We start from the raw sequence: 15,072 nt of genomic DNA, 5'->3' as shown, positions 1-15,072 counted from the left end.
TGTCTCTTTCTGTCAAATAAATAAAAAATCTTAAAAAAAAAAAAAGTATCTTGAGACAAATGAAAATGAGGGGCGCCTGGGTGGCTTAGTTGTTAAGCATCTGCCTTTGGCTCAGGTCATGATCCCAGAGTCCTGGGATCGAGCCCTGCATTGGGTTCTCTGCTCGCTGGGAAGCCTGCTTCTCCCTCTCTCACTCCCCCTGTTTGTGTTCCCTCTCTCGCTGTGTGTCTCTCTGTCAAATAAATAAAATCTTAAAAAAAAAAAGAAAGAAAATGAAAACACAATATACCAAAACCTAGGGGATGCAGCAAAAGTTGTTTTAAAAGGGAAATTTATAGCAACAAATGCCTACATTAAGAAAAAAGAAAGACCTCAAATAAGCAAACTAACTTTATACCTCATGAAATTAGAAAAGGAAGAACAATCTAAGCCTGAGGTTGGCAGAAGCAAGCTAATAAGAAAGATTAGAGCAGAAATAAATAAAATAGAGAAGAGGAAGACAATGGAAAAAAATCAGTGAAACAAAGAGTTGGCTTTCTGAAAAGATTAAAATATTTTGCAAACCCTCAGCTAGACCAACCAAGAAAAAAAGAGAGAGGAACTCAAACAGGCAAAATTATGAATGAAAGAGGAGATATTATACCATAGAAATACAAACCATACAACTGATACCATGGAAATACAAAAAGATCATAAGAGGGTACCATGAACAATTATAAGACAATTAGATAACCCAGAAGAAATGGATAAATTTCTAGAAACATACAACCTGCCAAGACTCAATCATGAAGAAACAGAAAAACTGAACAGATCAATTATTAGCAAGGAGATTGAAGTAGCAGCAACCAAAAGCCTCCCAACAAAGAAAAGCCCAGGACAAGATGGTCTCATTGATGAATTGTACCAAACATTTAAAAAATTAATACCAATACTTCTCAAACTCTTCCAAAAAGCTGAAGAGAAGGCAACACACTCCAACTCATTTTATGAAGCCAGCATTACACCAATACCAAAGCCAGATGAGAACACTACAAGAAAAGAAAACTACAGGCCAATATTCCCGAGGAATACAGATGGAAAAATTCTCAAAACACTAGCAAACCAAACTCAACAGCACATGATCATACACAATGACCAAGTAGGATTTATCCATGGGTTGCAAGAATGGCTCAACATACACAAGTCAATAAACATGTTATTCCACATTAACAAAGGATAAAAATCATATGATCCACTCAAAAGATGCAGAAAAAGCATCTGGCAAAACTCAACACCCTTTCATGATAAAAACTCTCAACAATTGGGTATAAAAGGAACATACCTCAACATAATAAAGGCCATGTATGACAAGTCCATAACTAACATCACAGTCAATGGTGAAGAGCTAACTGCTTTTCCTCCAAAATCAGCAATAAGACAAGGATGCCACTCTCACCACTCCTAATCAATGTAGTACTAGAAATCTAGCTAGAGCAAGTATGCAAGAAAAGGAAATGAAGTCATCCAAATAGGAAAGAAGTAAAATGGTCTCTGTTTGCAAAATGACATGATCTTATCTACAAAAAACTCTAAGACTCCACCCAAAAACTGTTAGAACTAATCAACAAATTCAGTGAAATTTCACACTACAAAATCAACATACAAAAATCAGTTACATCTCTATATACTAACAATAAACTATCTGAAAAAGAAATAAAACAATCCCATTTACAATAGCATCAAAAACAATAAAATACTTAGGAATAAATTAAACCAAGGAGGTGAAAGGTCTGCCCACTGAAAACTATAAGACATCGATCAAATAAACTGAAAAAGACACAAATAAATGGAAAGATACACTGCACTCATGGATCAGAAGAATTGTTATAATGTCCATACTACCCAAAGCCATCTTTGGATTCAATGCAATCCCTATCAAAATTCCAATAGCATTTTTCACAGAAATAGAAAAAACAACTCTAAAATTTGTATGGAACTTCAAAAGACCCCCAAATAGCCAAAGCAATCTCAAGAAAGAACAAAACTGGAAGCATCACACTCCCTGATTTCAAACTACGCTACAAAGATATAGCAATCAAAACAGTATCATACTGGCATAAAAACAACACACAGACCAATGGAACAGAATCAAGAGCTCACAAATAAACCATGTATATACAGTCAATTAATATTTGGAAAAGGAGGGGCACCTGGGTAGCTCAGTCGTTTAAGCCTCTGCCTTCAGCTCAGGTCATGATATTAGGATCCTGGGATCGAGCCCTGTATTGGGCTCCCTGCTTAGTGGGGAGTCTGCTTCTCCCTCTCACTCTCCCTCTGTGCTCTCCCCCCCCATTCTCTCTATATCAAATAAATAAAATCTTTAAAAAAAATAGTTGGAAAAGGAGCCAAGAATACTCAATGCAGAAAGGATAGTCTCTTCAATAAGTGGTGCTGGGAAAACTGGATATCCACATGTGAAAGAATGAAATTGTACCCCTTCCTTATGCTACTCACAAAAATTAACTCAAAATGGATTAAAGACTTAAATGCAACACTTGAAACCATAAAACTCTTAGGAGAAAACATAGGGGAAGAGCTCCTTGATATTGGTCTTTGCAACAGATTTTTGGATATAATACCCAAATCACAAGCAACAAAAGCAAAAATAAATGAGACCACACTGAACTAAAAAATCTTCTACACAGAAAAATAAATTAACAAAATGAAGAGGCAATCTGTAAAATGGAAGAAAATATCTGCAAACCATATATCCAATAAGGGATTAATATTCAAAGTATATAAGGGACTCATACAACTGAAGAGCAAAAAGGCTAATAATTCATGTTAAAAATGGGCAGAGGAGCTGAACATTTTTCCAAAAACATACAAATGACCAAAAAGTTCATGAAAAGATGCTCAACATCACTAATCATCAGGGAAACACAAATCAAAACCACAATGAGATATCACCTTACACCTGTCAGGATAGCTAGTATCAAAAAGACAAGACACAACAATTACTGGTAAGGATGTGGAGAAAAAGCAACCCTTGTGCACTACTGGTGGGAATGTAAATTGGTACAACCACTGTGGAAAACAGTATGGAAGTTCCTCAAAAAATTAAAAATAGAAATACCAAATCCAGTAATGCCACTACTGGGTATTTATCCAAAGAAAACAAAAATACTAATTCAAAAATATATATGCACCCCTATGTTTACAGCTGAATTATTTACAATAGCCAAGATATACAAGCAACCCAAGTGTCCACCAACAGATGAATGGATAAAGAAGTGAGATAGATATATATAGATATAGATATATATGCAATGGACTATTACTCACCCATAAAAAAAAAGAATGAGATCTTGCCATTTGCGACAACATATACACCTAAAGGGTACTAATATGAGTGAAATAAGTCCGAGAGAGAAAGGCAAATATATGATTTCACTTACATGTGGAATCTGAAAACAAACACACACACACACACACACACACACACACACACACACACACACACACACACACACACACACACACACACACCAGACTCTTAAATACAGAGAACAAACTAGTGGTTGGAATCTGAAAACACACACACACACACACACACACACACACACACACACACGACTCTTATCTGAAAACACACACACACACACACACACACACACACACACACACACACACCAGACTCTTAAATACAGAGAACAAACTAGTGGTTGCCGGGGTGGGGGCAGCTGGAGGGGTGGGGAATACATGAAAGAGATTAAGAGGTTCAAACTTCCAGTTATAAAATAAATGAGGGGGCGCGTGAGTGGCTCAGTGGGTTCAGCATCCAACTCTTGGTTTCTGCTCAGGTCGTGATCTCCTTGGTTGGAGAATCAAGCCCCACAACAGCCTCCACGCTTAGTGGGAAATCTGCTTGAGATTCTCTCTCTCTCTCCCTCTGCCCCTCACCCTGCTCGCTTGTGCACTCTCTCTCTCTCTAAAATAAATAAATAAATCTTTTTAAAAAATTGTCAAATCATTATGTTGCATACCAGAAAATAATATAACACTGTACATCAATTATTCTTCAGTAATAATTTTTTAAAATGCATATATAGGGGCATCTGCCTGGGCCAGTCAGTAGAGCATGTAATTCAATTTCAGGGTCATAAGTTTGAGCCCCACATTGGGCACTGAGTTTCAACCCTTTAAAAAATAATTTTAAAAAATGTGGTGTGTGTGTGTGTGTGTGTGTGTGTGTGTGTGTGTGTGTATAATGGAATATTATTCAGTCATAAAAAAGAACTGCTGCCATTTATGACACCATGGATGGACCATGAGAATATCATGCTGAGTAAATAAGAGAAAAACAAATACAGTATGATCTTACTTATATGTAAAAATCTAAAAAAACCCAAATCATAGAAACAGAGAATAGAATGGTGGTTGCCAGGGGCCAGGAGTGGAAGAAATAGGGAGATGTTGCCCAAAGGATACAAATTTCCAGTTATAAGGTGAATAAGTTCTGGGGATTTAATACACAGCATGGTAAATATAACAATAGTGTATTACATACTTAAAAGTTGCTAAGAGAGTAAATCTTAAACGTTCTTACTACAAAAAAATATAGTACTTATACAAGGTGACAGATGTGCTACCTTCCTAACCTTATTGTGGTAGACACTTTAAATTATATACATGTATCAGACCATCATGTTTGTACACCTCAAACTTAAACAATGTTATATGTCAGTTATATCTCAATAAAACTGGGACAAAAAGTAGTAAAAAAAAACTAAAGTATAAAAAAGATAACATAAAAATATAAAAAATCATGCTCGTGTCCAATTATGTTAAAAATGAAAACATTTCAATTTTTTAAATTAAGTGAAATTATAATGCTACATAATGTGTTCAAAGTTTCTCTTGGTATGCCTGGGTAGCTCAGTCAGTTAAACATCTGCCTTCGCTCAGGTCATGATCCCAGGGTCCTGGACTCGAGCCTCACATCAAGGCCCCTTGCTCAGTGGGGAGCTTGCTTCTCCCTCTGCCTGCCACTCCCCCTGCTCGTGCTCACTCACGTGCGCTCTCTCTCTCTCTCTCTCTGGCAAGTAAATAAATAAAATCTTAAAAAAACCAAAAACCAAAAACCAAAGTCTCTCACCTTGTTCCATTATATTCACTAATTACATTTAGTCCTCCAAACAAGGTTATTTTACACATAATAAAATAAATCCATACAATGGGTTTCTCCATTAGAATATAACACCCAGTACATTAGCTCTCTGAAAATGAGAAGTTCCATATAAAATCCCCTTCAAAAAGTCAATACTCCAAATTTTTCATAAGCTAAGTCTATAGCTAACTATTCCCCCAGATATTTACCTATAACAGTTCAATTATAAAGACCATTAATTGAAGCACTCTGCTATTAATTCCTACTGATAAATTGTTTCTATCTAAGGACATATCTAAATAATCCAGGGTGGTAGAGCTTTATAACAAATAGGGAGGCCTCCAATGGCACCCAAATAGTCCAAAGCACTGGATTTACTTTAAAAAACAAAAACAAAAAATCTCCCAATGTACAAAGTTTCTGCATTTTTCAAGTAATATTTTTACGAAGCATACTAAATTATATAACTGATAAATTAATGTGTACTGTACTTGTCTTTTTCAATAGTTTCTTGGTAAATAGTAAATTGGTCCTGCATATAGTCTTCATGCTTATGAAAAACATCACATGTTGGCTTCCAGCTATGGAAAAAAATATTGTAATTAGAATCTCAGAATAATAAATTGTAAGAGATAATAAAAATGAATTTAACTATTTAAAGATAAATGAATCTTTCTCTTCCTGGAGAAAACAAGCCTATATCAAGAAAATATTCCCACCTCCCATCACCACCACTACCACCATTCAGGCAATCATACATACACTCAAATATCAATATCCATTAATTTTTACATTAAACCGATTGTGGAACCATGACTAAGGAAAGAGCCAATGTTATATGGCTGGACTGTGTATTGCCATGTCATTTCTAGAATATACTGTGCAACACTCCAACATCAGGCTTCCTTCTCATCATACTTCTAAGATCTTGGCTAACAAATTCTTTTGGAGTAAGGATTCAAAGAACGAGAATAAAGGCTAAAAAGCTTTTTCTCCTTTGAAACTTAGAAAGTTGGGTCGCTATACCCTCCTGAACTGGAAACTAGGCCAAAATGCGTTATAAAATCAGATAGTAAGAATAAAATGAATAGTCATAATATTTTTTGTTTTATTACAAGACTTGAAAAATGTTACCAAATGTGAAAAATCTAAAATTTGCATCCACCATGTCAGCTTCCATTCTAAGTGCTGTTCAACTATTTCCTCTAGCTCTTTTTTTGAATCTTTAAATATTATATTCAGATTCAAAAATTCACATGCCCACTTCAGAAGCAAAGAAATGTATATGTAAGGAAATGACTATCATCCATATTCTCAACACTGAATAATAACTACTATTATTGTTTTAATAAACTATTTCCAGATTTTATGATAAGTATATATATAAACATCTTTTTTAAAGGTTTATTTATTTATAGTATGATCCCATTTTGTAAAAAGAAAAAATAGATATATAGACAGATGTACATGTAAGTTTATGTAATAGTGACATTGAATTTTTATTGAAAAATGTCTGAAAAGATAGAATCGTTAAAAATAATTACCTATAAGGAAGAGGATAGGGTTGAGGTAGAAACTGCAGGCAGGGAATAACTTTTTATACTATGCATTTATATAATTTTTGAATTTTTATACTAGGTATGCATTAGTTTTATAAAGGGGGAAAATAAAAAAAATTAAAGTTCTGAATAAAAAATATTTTAAAACAAATAGGATTCTAAAGTATAGTTAATACAAAGACAATGGTCTACATAAAGTCCAGAAAACTAACACATTTTATTTTTGTAATGTACAATAAAGTTCCACTAGTAAGCCTTTGTTTCAAAATGTTTATGTCTTATAATAAATTTAACCACTAGGATCCAGAACCTGAAGCCATGTTGAAAGAACTCTTAACATATTGAATACCTTTACTTTGAAAAGCAACTTATTTTAGGCTAGATTCCCCTAAAAAAAATAAGACCTTAAAAACTCAAAGATGGAAATTATTTCAAATGTATTTACCTAATAGGAATTTTATATACTGAGCCTATATTATTCAAAATTCTGTAGACTATTCAGATCTGAATTAAGAGAGATTTTACAGCACTTCTATTTTTCTTTTGATCCTCCTAGATCCCTCTTTACCAAAGCATGTAGCAAAGCAAGACCTGACTCATTCTTCTGCTAATACAAAACACTACTTTAAAGCAACAGTGTCTTCAATTATAAATACTATAAATTATAAATAACAGAAATCTTGAATAAAAAAATCTAGTGACAGTTACTGGAAGTTCATTTCTTTCAAATACTCACTTACTACAGTTGTCTTTGATCTCCTTACTACGTTTACAGTAATGACCAATTTCCTCATCTATTGTATTTATAGTTTCATGTATCTTACAAATAGTTGCCTTGTTTTCTTTAATATCTTCAAAGCATTCTGGAAAGGAGAAAGGTTTATTTTTAAGGTAGAAATCATAAATTCAAAATTAACAAATACAGGGTGCCTGGGTGGCTCCAGTCGGTTAAGCGACTGCCTTCAGCTCAGGTCATGATCCCAGGGTCCTGGGATCGAGCCCCATATCGGGCTCCCTGCTCAGTGGGAAGCCTGCTTCTCCCTCTCCCACTCCCCCTGCTTGTGTTCCCTTTCTCGCTGTCTGTCTGTCTGTCTGTCTCTCTCTCTCTCTCTCTGTCAATTAAATAAATAAATAAAATCTTTAAAAAAAAAAATTAACAAATACAGAGGATAAAGAGGTATGGTAATTTAGCTAAAAGGAGGAGAATGAGAGAACTGAGAAGGAATGAGGCTTGAGATGGGAAGGCCCTATACTAAAAAACACAGAACCAGGCTTGCTCCTAGACACAGAAGTAAAGGATTTGTGTTTGGGATGGGAGAAGTACACCTGGAACTAATATTATACTGTGTTAACTAACTGGAATTTAAATAAAAACTTAAAAAAAGAAAGAAAGAAAGAAATGTCCCTGTCCCTCATCTTTAACGTTAAGAGGGCTAGATTAAGTGATATTTAGGATCAATGGCATCTTATGATAGTATGAGTTCATATAAACATTTAGTCATATATGATACTAACTTGTTTTGGTTTTGACAAATGTAAAATGTCTCTTCACCAATTCCATGTCAATTAATTATTAAATACACCTTTGACTCACTTATTTCTTTGTTATGAGTGAATAAATACAAGATAAAAATATAATTTAAATATTAAAATAAATTCTTATTTTATCTGCATTCTTTTTTGTTGCAGAAAGGTAACCAAATTCTATCTTTTCAGAACCATCAAGATATTAATGGTTATATTTTATGATAGTTTTTATGTAGGATCTTAAAAATACTATATTTATGTAATTTGCTTTGCCATTTCCCTCTTATATCATTTTTCAGAATTATTCCTGAAAATGGACATCCATCAATCCTGGCCCCTGACTTTTGGTGATGTCTAAAAAGATTTTTAAAATTCACTCATGTGATCCAAAATCTATAAGGAACTTATCAAACTCAACACCCAAAACCGAAATAATCCAGTTAAAAAATGAGCAGAAGACACAAACAGACATTTTTCCAAAGAAGACATACAGATAACTAACAGACACATGAAAAGATGCTCTACCTCACACATCATCAGGGAAATACAAATCAAAACTACGATGAGATATCACCTCACACCTGTGAGACTGGCTAAAATTAACAACAGATGTTGGTGAGGATGTGGAGAAGGGGGAGCATTCTTACACTATTGGTGGGAATGTAAACTGGTTCAGCCACTCTGGAAAACAGTATGAGGTTCGTCAAAAAGTTAAAAGTAGAACTACTCTGTGATCCAGCAACTGCACTACTAGGTATTACCCAAAGGATACAAAAATACTGATTGGAAGAGTGCCTGGGTGGCTCAGTTAAGCATCCAACTCTTGATTTGATCTCAGAGTAGTGAGATGGAGCCCTGGGTCAGGCTCTGTGCTGAGTGAGGAGGCTGCTTAGGCTTTTCTCTCTCCCTCTGCCCCTCTCCCCACCACCCCTCAAGTGCACTCTCTCTAAAAAAAAAAAAACTGATTAGAAGGGGCATGCACCCTGATGTTTATAGCAGCATTATCAACAATAGCCAAATTATGGAAAGAGCCCAAATGTCCATCCACTGATGAATGGATAAAGAAGATGTGGTGTAGGGGCACCTAGATGGTATAGTCAGTTGGGCATCTGACTCTTGGTTTCAGCTTGGGCCCTGATCTCCCTGTCGTGGGACTGAGCCCCCTCATCCCTCTAGGTGCTCAGCGTGGAGTCTATTTGAGATTTTCTCTCCCTCTCCCTCTGACCCTCCCACTCATATTCTCTCTCAAATAAATAAATAAATAAATCTTTTTTTTTTTAAAGGGTGTGGTGCCTATCTACAATGGAATATTACTCAGCCATAAAAAAGAATGAAATCTTGCCGTTTGCAGCGACAAGGATGGAGCTAGAGAATATCACACTAAGTAAAGTAAGTCAGAGAAAGACAAATATCATATGATTTCACTTATATGTGGAATTTAAGAAACAAAACTAATGAACATAGGGGAAAAAAGAGAGAGAGGCAAACCATAAAAGAGACTCCCAACGATAGAGAACAAACTGAGGCTTGCTGGGGGGTCGAGGTATGGGGGGGGGATGGATTAAATGGGTGATGGATATTAAGGAAGGTGCTTGTGATGAGCACCGGTGTTGTATGTTAAGTGATGAATCACTAAATCCTACACCTGAAACAAATATTACACTGCATGTTGAATAACTGGAATTTAAATAAAAATTTGAAACTATAAAAAAGCATAAATTTAAAATTTACTCATGTTTGAAACAACCTGTTATTTGAAAAAATAACATTTCAACTGTGCTTAATTAAGGTGTTATATCTGCTTAAAGCAAAATTCTTCAACACAAAATAACTGAATGCTGAATACAGAAATGTATTACTGAAAAGCCATAGTTAGGGCAAACAGCTTAGTATTAGTCACTAGATAGAACCAGAACAAAAGTTATAATCTCAACTATAAGTTACCCTAAACAAGGCAACTGCTTATTATCTTATATGCCATAAAAAACTTAAAAGCTAGAATAATTTTATCACACAAAACGACTTACTATTAATTCGTTGAAGAATATCTTCTTTAGTACTTATATCTTGCTCATACTGGAAAACTAAAAAAAAAACAGTGACTGCATTTCATTGTTAAAATGTTAAATGATAATACAAATAGTTACCTACTTCTTTATTTTCATTCTATACCTACCAAATTCTAGCAAAAGTCTGTCCAAACTGACAAATAGGCTGTCATTCATCTTGGATACTATATTAAAAAAAAAAATTGTAAGAAAGGATTTTCTGAAGTCATATGCAAAACAGCATATATTCGTTTGGTAACAACGTTTTTAACCAGGCATTATTACAGCAAAATGTGGGGGGAGCAAGAACTGAGGAGAGGGACCCTTTCAGCCCAGTACTGGGCACAGCCTTAGTAAGGCCCCAATAAATACTTGCTGAATGTCGCAGCAGGACTGAAATATCTGGGGGGCGGGGGGGAGCCTTCATAATCATTTATACGTGGTATTGCAATACGTCATTGAAAATTCTGGAGTGCCCAGACACCAAGACTCCTCAAAATGATACGCCCTTTAAAATCCTCTCTCTGAATATGCCCTTTCTCTGCGCGTGTACCCCCCTACGCGTAGCAAGATTCCTAAAGAAAGTCCTTAACCAAAACCAAAGTAAAACCAAGCGAGAATGTAATTTACCACCAAAAATCCAAAAAGTGGAGGTTTTCACAGGACTGCCAAGTCGCATTACAAAATACGCCTGAGGCGGGGGTCGTATTACTCGTCACGAGCAGATTCGAGGAGCCACTCTTCCCGCCCGTTCTGAAGCGCGAAGTTCGCTCAGGACCAACACCCTCACAGCCAACGCGCTTCGGCTCACCCGGGTCCCTCCCCAACCCTCCAGGCAGGCGGCGGCGCCTACTGCTTGGGGCGGAGGAGGAGGCCACGCGCCGGCAAGCCCTGACGCGACCGCTGGTCGAACTCTGGGGACAGGGCCCGTCAGCCCCCTAGATCCCTTAGAGCCGCCCGCCCAGGGAGTAACTGCCACACAGAGCTCCCTTTCCCACCCACCTCAACGGCCCCTCCGGGACCCGAACGTTTCACGCCCTCCCTTCTCTGGGTCCCACAACTCGACTCAGGGGCGCGAAGGCGGGGTACTCCACGCAGAACCCGACACTGAGAGGCGGGCGGGGGTCCGCTTCGGCCCCACCCAGCCCCGCGAGACTCCGCGAAGCCGGCAGCGGGAGCTGCAGATCGCGCTGAAGAGCGAGATCGAACTGCCCGCGAGACCAGCGCGGCGGCAATCACCTCTTCCCGCCTGGGCGAAGCGTGAACCAAGCGCCCCAAAACCCCAGAAGTGGTGCGAGAGTCAGAGGGAAGCCCTGCCTGAAAGGAGGAACAGGAAACCTGTCAGGGATTTTCCTGTTGCCTTGAAGACAAATGTTGTTTTAAGACGATTCATTCCTCTTGTAACATAGCAGTTTTAAAAAAGTATTTTCAGAGAACAGCAGTAAAATTGAGAGGAAAAAACTCGAATCGATCATCAGAATTCAATTTTGCATTCAGCATTTTCAAAACTTCTTTAAAAGCAAGCATAAAAATTCAAATATATTTTCATTCAACAAACATTCTGAGTGACTCATTTGTTTAGTTTCAAATAAAATGCACATTAACACTTTTTGTCCAAATGCTGCCTTTAGATAATTTGTGCTCTTAGAATTTGTCAGCATATCCAAAGTGAAAAAAAGAGTAGAGAAAATATAATTTAAGCAATTCAGCTCTCAAATTGATTTAATTATTAATATATTTCTGGTAAAGATTTTCAATATTAAATGATCTAAATAATTGCCTCAAGTCACCACAACCTAAATTCGCAGATTATTAAAATGAAAAAAATTTTCAGAGGTTTTTCTTGCTTAAATACTTCAGATTATATGTGCATAACTGATTTTATTATAATGTGGTGGAATGTTGCTCGTTAGTATTGATAGTAAGCCATCAAAACTAATGAAGTTTGATGATGTAAGAGATTTAACAGCTTTGTTCTTATACTTGTTTATGATATATTTGTTAACTACCCCCTTTTTAGGAAGGCATAAGGGCATAAATACGAAGGTTAAAGTTATTTAGTCGTGCTGGTACTACATTGCTATGACTGTCAAAACAATTTGATAGGTCAAAAGTGTTGATGCAGTTCAACTTAACAGATTTTTCTTGTAAAAATTTGTGGAAACATGGAAACAGCACCTTACTGAAACCTGAAAATCAATTTATTTGCATTTAAGTTCACATCTATGCATATCCTAATTATTCTCACAAAAATACGACTGTGTTCTACCAAAACCACTACCACCAATTCCATTCTAAAAAATCCCTTCTAGAAAGCAATAAAGATGAAGTTCCATCTACTGGAGGGTTTTAAATAACAAATTTTATTCTTCCCTCTCTATTCCCTCAATGAAATATAGAGCACCATTAGAAAAATTATAGACCGTTGACTCAGGTAAACATTTATCTTAACAAATCATTTTCTGGGAAAGTACTCCTGTAAAAATCCCTCCCTACCTATTATTAGCACCTTCCCCTTTGCACCAGACATGCAAATCAGAATCTGAAGAAATTCCTTATTTAAACCTGCTCCCCATTCTAATTGTACTGTATTCCTTTTTTTCCCTTTCACTGCTAAATCTATCCAACAGAAAACACATCTCCTATTTACTATTGCTTTCCACTCCTTTCCCATTGACTTTTTTAAACTCATCTGCTATCCCCATGACAATTAACTGCTTTCTCAGATAATCAATAAAATATTTTTATTCCAAATCTAATGGTCTTTTCTCAGTCTTATCCCCCACCCCACCTTTTTTTCTAACTCTCCTCCATATTTGGTCCTATTAAAGGTCTTTGCAACCTTGACTTCCAAGACACTGCTCTCTCATAGTTCTCTACTTCTCCTACCAGCACTTCTGATTTTGGCTTCTACTTCTTCCCTTTTACCATCACTACCCAACTATGGACTCTTATCAAAGCCTTTTCTTTAACTCTACCTTTCTCTGTACTCTTTTCTTTGGATCATTCATGCTAATGACTTTAGTTATCACTTCTGTGCTTAAAATTCCCAAATCTTTATTTCCAGTCCTATCTTATTATCTGAAAGTTATAAAAATATTTACATTTACACGCTTTCCATTAGTCTGGGTTCAATCTGATCCAAATCCAAAGTCATCTCTTCCTTTCCCTCTAACATGCCTGTCTCAGTAGCACAGTAATTACCCTCAAAATCAGTATGTGGAAAGTTGGTATCTTATATGACTCATTACTTTCTTCATCTCTTATAACTATTCACAAAGTCTTGTTGATTTTTTCTTTTCTTTTCTTATTTAAATTCAATTAGCCAACATAGAGTACATTAGTTTTTGATGTAGTGTTCAATGATTCATTAGTTGCATGTAACACCCAGTGTTCTTTGATATATCCCTTATATATATCCAATCAACTCTATAAACCATTTTGTAGGCATACAGATATGGACTCAACTTCTGGTTCTATCATTTCTTGAGTCAAAACTTTGGGCAGGTTTCTAACCCAAGCTTAGTTTCCTCAAATATAAAGTGAGAATCAATAACTCCAACACCTTGGGGCATGTGGCTGGCTCAGTTGGTAGAGCATAGAACTCTTGATCTCAGGGTCATGAGTTTGAGCCTCATGTGGGGCATAGAGATTACTTTAAAAAAACTCTAACATCTTTGCTTCTGAGATACAGTATTTACCTGTTTTTTCTACTATCTCTAATAATTTATCTCTTCTTTCAGACTCATCCTCTTCCACTGAATCATGAAATGTTATAAATTCCTTGGGCTCAATCCTAGCCCTTTTCTTATTCTGTACTCTATATTAAAGTAATTTGTCCCTCCACTACAACTACTATACAGATGACTCACAAATGTATATCTCTAGCCTGGGCCTCTAGTATCAATCCATGTCCTTAGTGGCAAACAACCAAAGGTGACTCTGGCTGGTGTAAGAGAAAACAGAATTTGTTCAAATGATACTGCTTATCACAAAATCCCCAGAATAGCTAGAGAACCAGACTCAGAGGCAACCTAGGAAAGAGCAATGCCCAAACTCATACCACAGAACTGGAGGTCAAGACAGCACAACCACAACCAAGCACTAAGGACTGCAGTTCACACCACTACCACCAGCATGAGATGCTTCTGTTATGTCCACAACCACAACTGCCCTACAAACTTGATCTAATTTCAACTGCCATCACTGCCAGAAGAAATTCTTCCTAGGGCACACTTCTTTGTGTCCCTTACTTCAAATTCAAAATTTGGGGTGGGGTACATTTGATTTGGGGAAGCCTAGGCCACATGCTCCATCTCTTGTTTCCCTCAGACTGAGGTAAAAAAATTCTCCAAATATAAGTGAATTTAAATGCCAGAAAGTAAAAAAATAAGAGAAACTTTCTATGATACCTATCCTCTGAGTTCCAGATGCATATATCTTAATTGCCTATACAATAAGCCAAAACACAATTCATGTTTTTCCCTCCACTAATGCTGGGCCTTTTTTGTTATCTGTCTTTCCATAAATGCGACCAGTATCCATTGGTATGTGCCATAAATCTAGGCATCATCCTTGACAGTCTTCCTCTCATATCATCCCCCATATCTAATCTATCACAAACCCTACCAATTTTACCTCTTACATATCTTTCCATCTATTTCTCTCCATCTCAATTACCACCATTTTAGTCCAGGTTACCATCATTTTCTCACCTGGATTATTATAGTTGCTTCCAAACTAGTTTTGCTGCATATCTACTCTAGCCCTCTAGTCCATTCTTCATCCA

General features: G+C 36.5%; 1 protein-coding gene across 13 annotated transcripts in view; it reads right to left on the bottom strand.

Annotated features, from left to right (window-relative positions):
* C6H14orf39 (chromosome 6 C14orf39 homolog) overlaps window positions 1-11,423 on the bottom strand; it is a 57,218-nt gene extending 45,795 nt beyond the window's left edge. For 5 of the 13 annotated variants that reach the window (XM_027572607.1, XM_027572617.1, XM_027572608.1 and 2 more), the window contains exons 1-5: window positions 10,914-11,254; window positions 10,412-10,468; window positions 10,263-10,337; window positions 7,445-7,571; window positions 5,641-5,730 (exon numbers count right to left, since the gene is read on the bottom strand). In XM_027572607.1, the coding sequence (XP_027428408.1) occupies window positions 5,641-5,730; window positions 7,445-7,571; window positions 10,263-10,337; window positions 10,412-10,468; window positions 10,914-10,962 (398 nt within the window). In that variant the 5' untranslated portion in view covers window positions 10,963-11,254. Of the gene's footprint in view, window positions 1-5,640; window positions 5,731-7,444; window positions 7,572-10,262; window positions 10,338-10,411; window positions 10,469-10,913; window positions 11,255-11,285 lie in introns of those variants that run through there. The other 8 variants (XM_027572610.1, XM_027572611.1, XM_027572612.1 and 5 more) reach the window with 7 other exon arrangements.
* Window positions 11,424-15,072: the final 3,649 nt, after the last annotated feature.

The sequence above is a fragment of the Zalophus californianus genome, chromosome 6 (assembly GCF_009762305.2).
Source record: "Zalophus californianus isolate mZalCal1 chromosome 6, mZalCal1.pri.v2, whole genome shotgun sequence".
In the NCBI taxonomy this organism is placed as follows: Eukaryota; Metazoa; Chordata; class Mammalia; order Carnivora; family Otariidae; genus Zalophus; species Zalophus californianus.
This window is presented reverse-complemented; position numbering and strand designations above follow the sequence as displayed.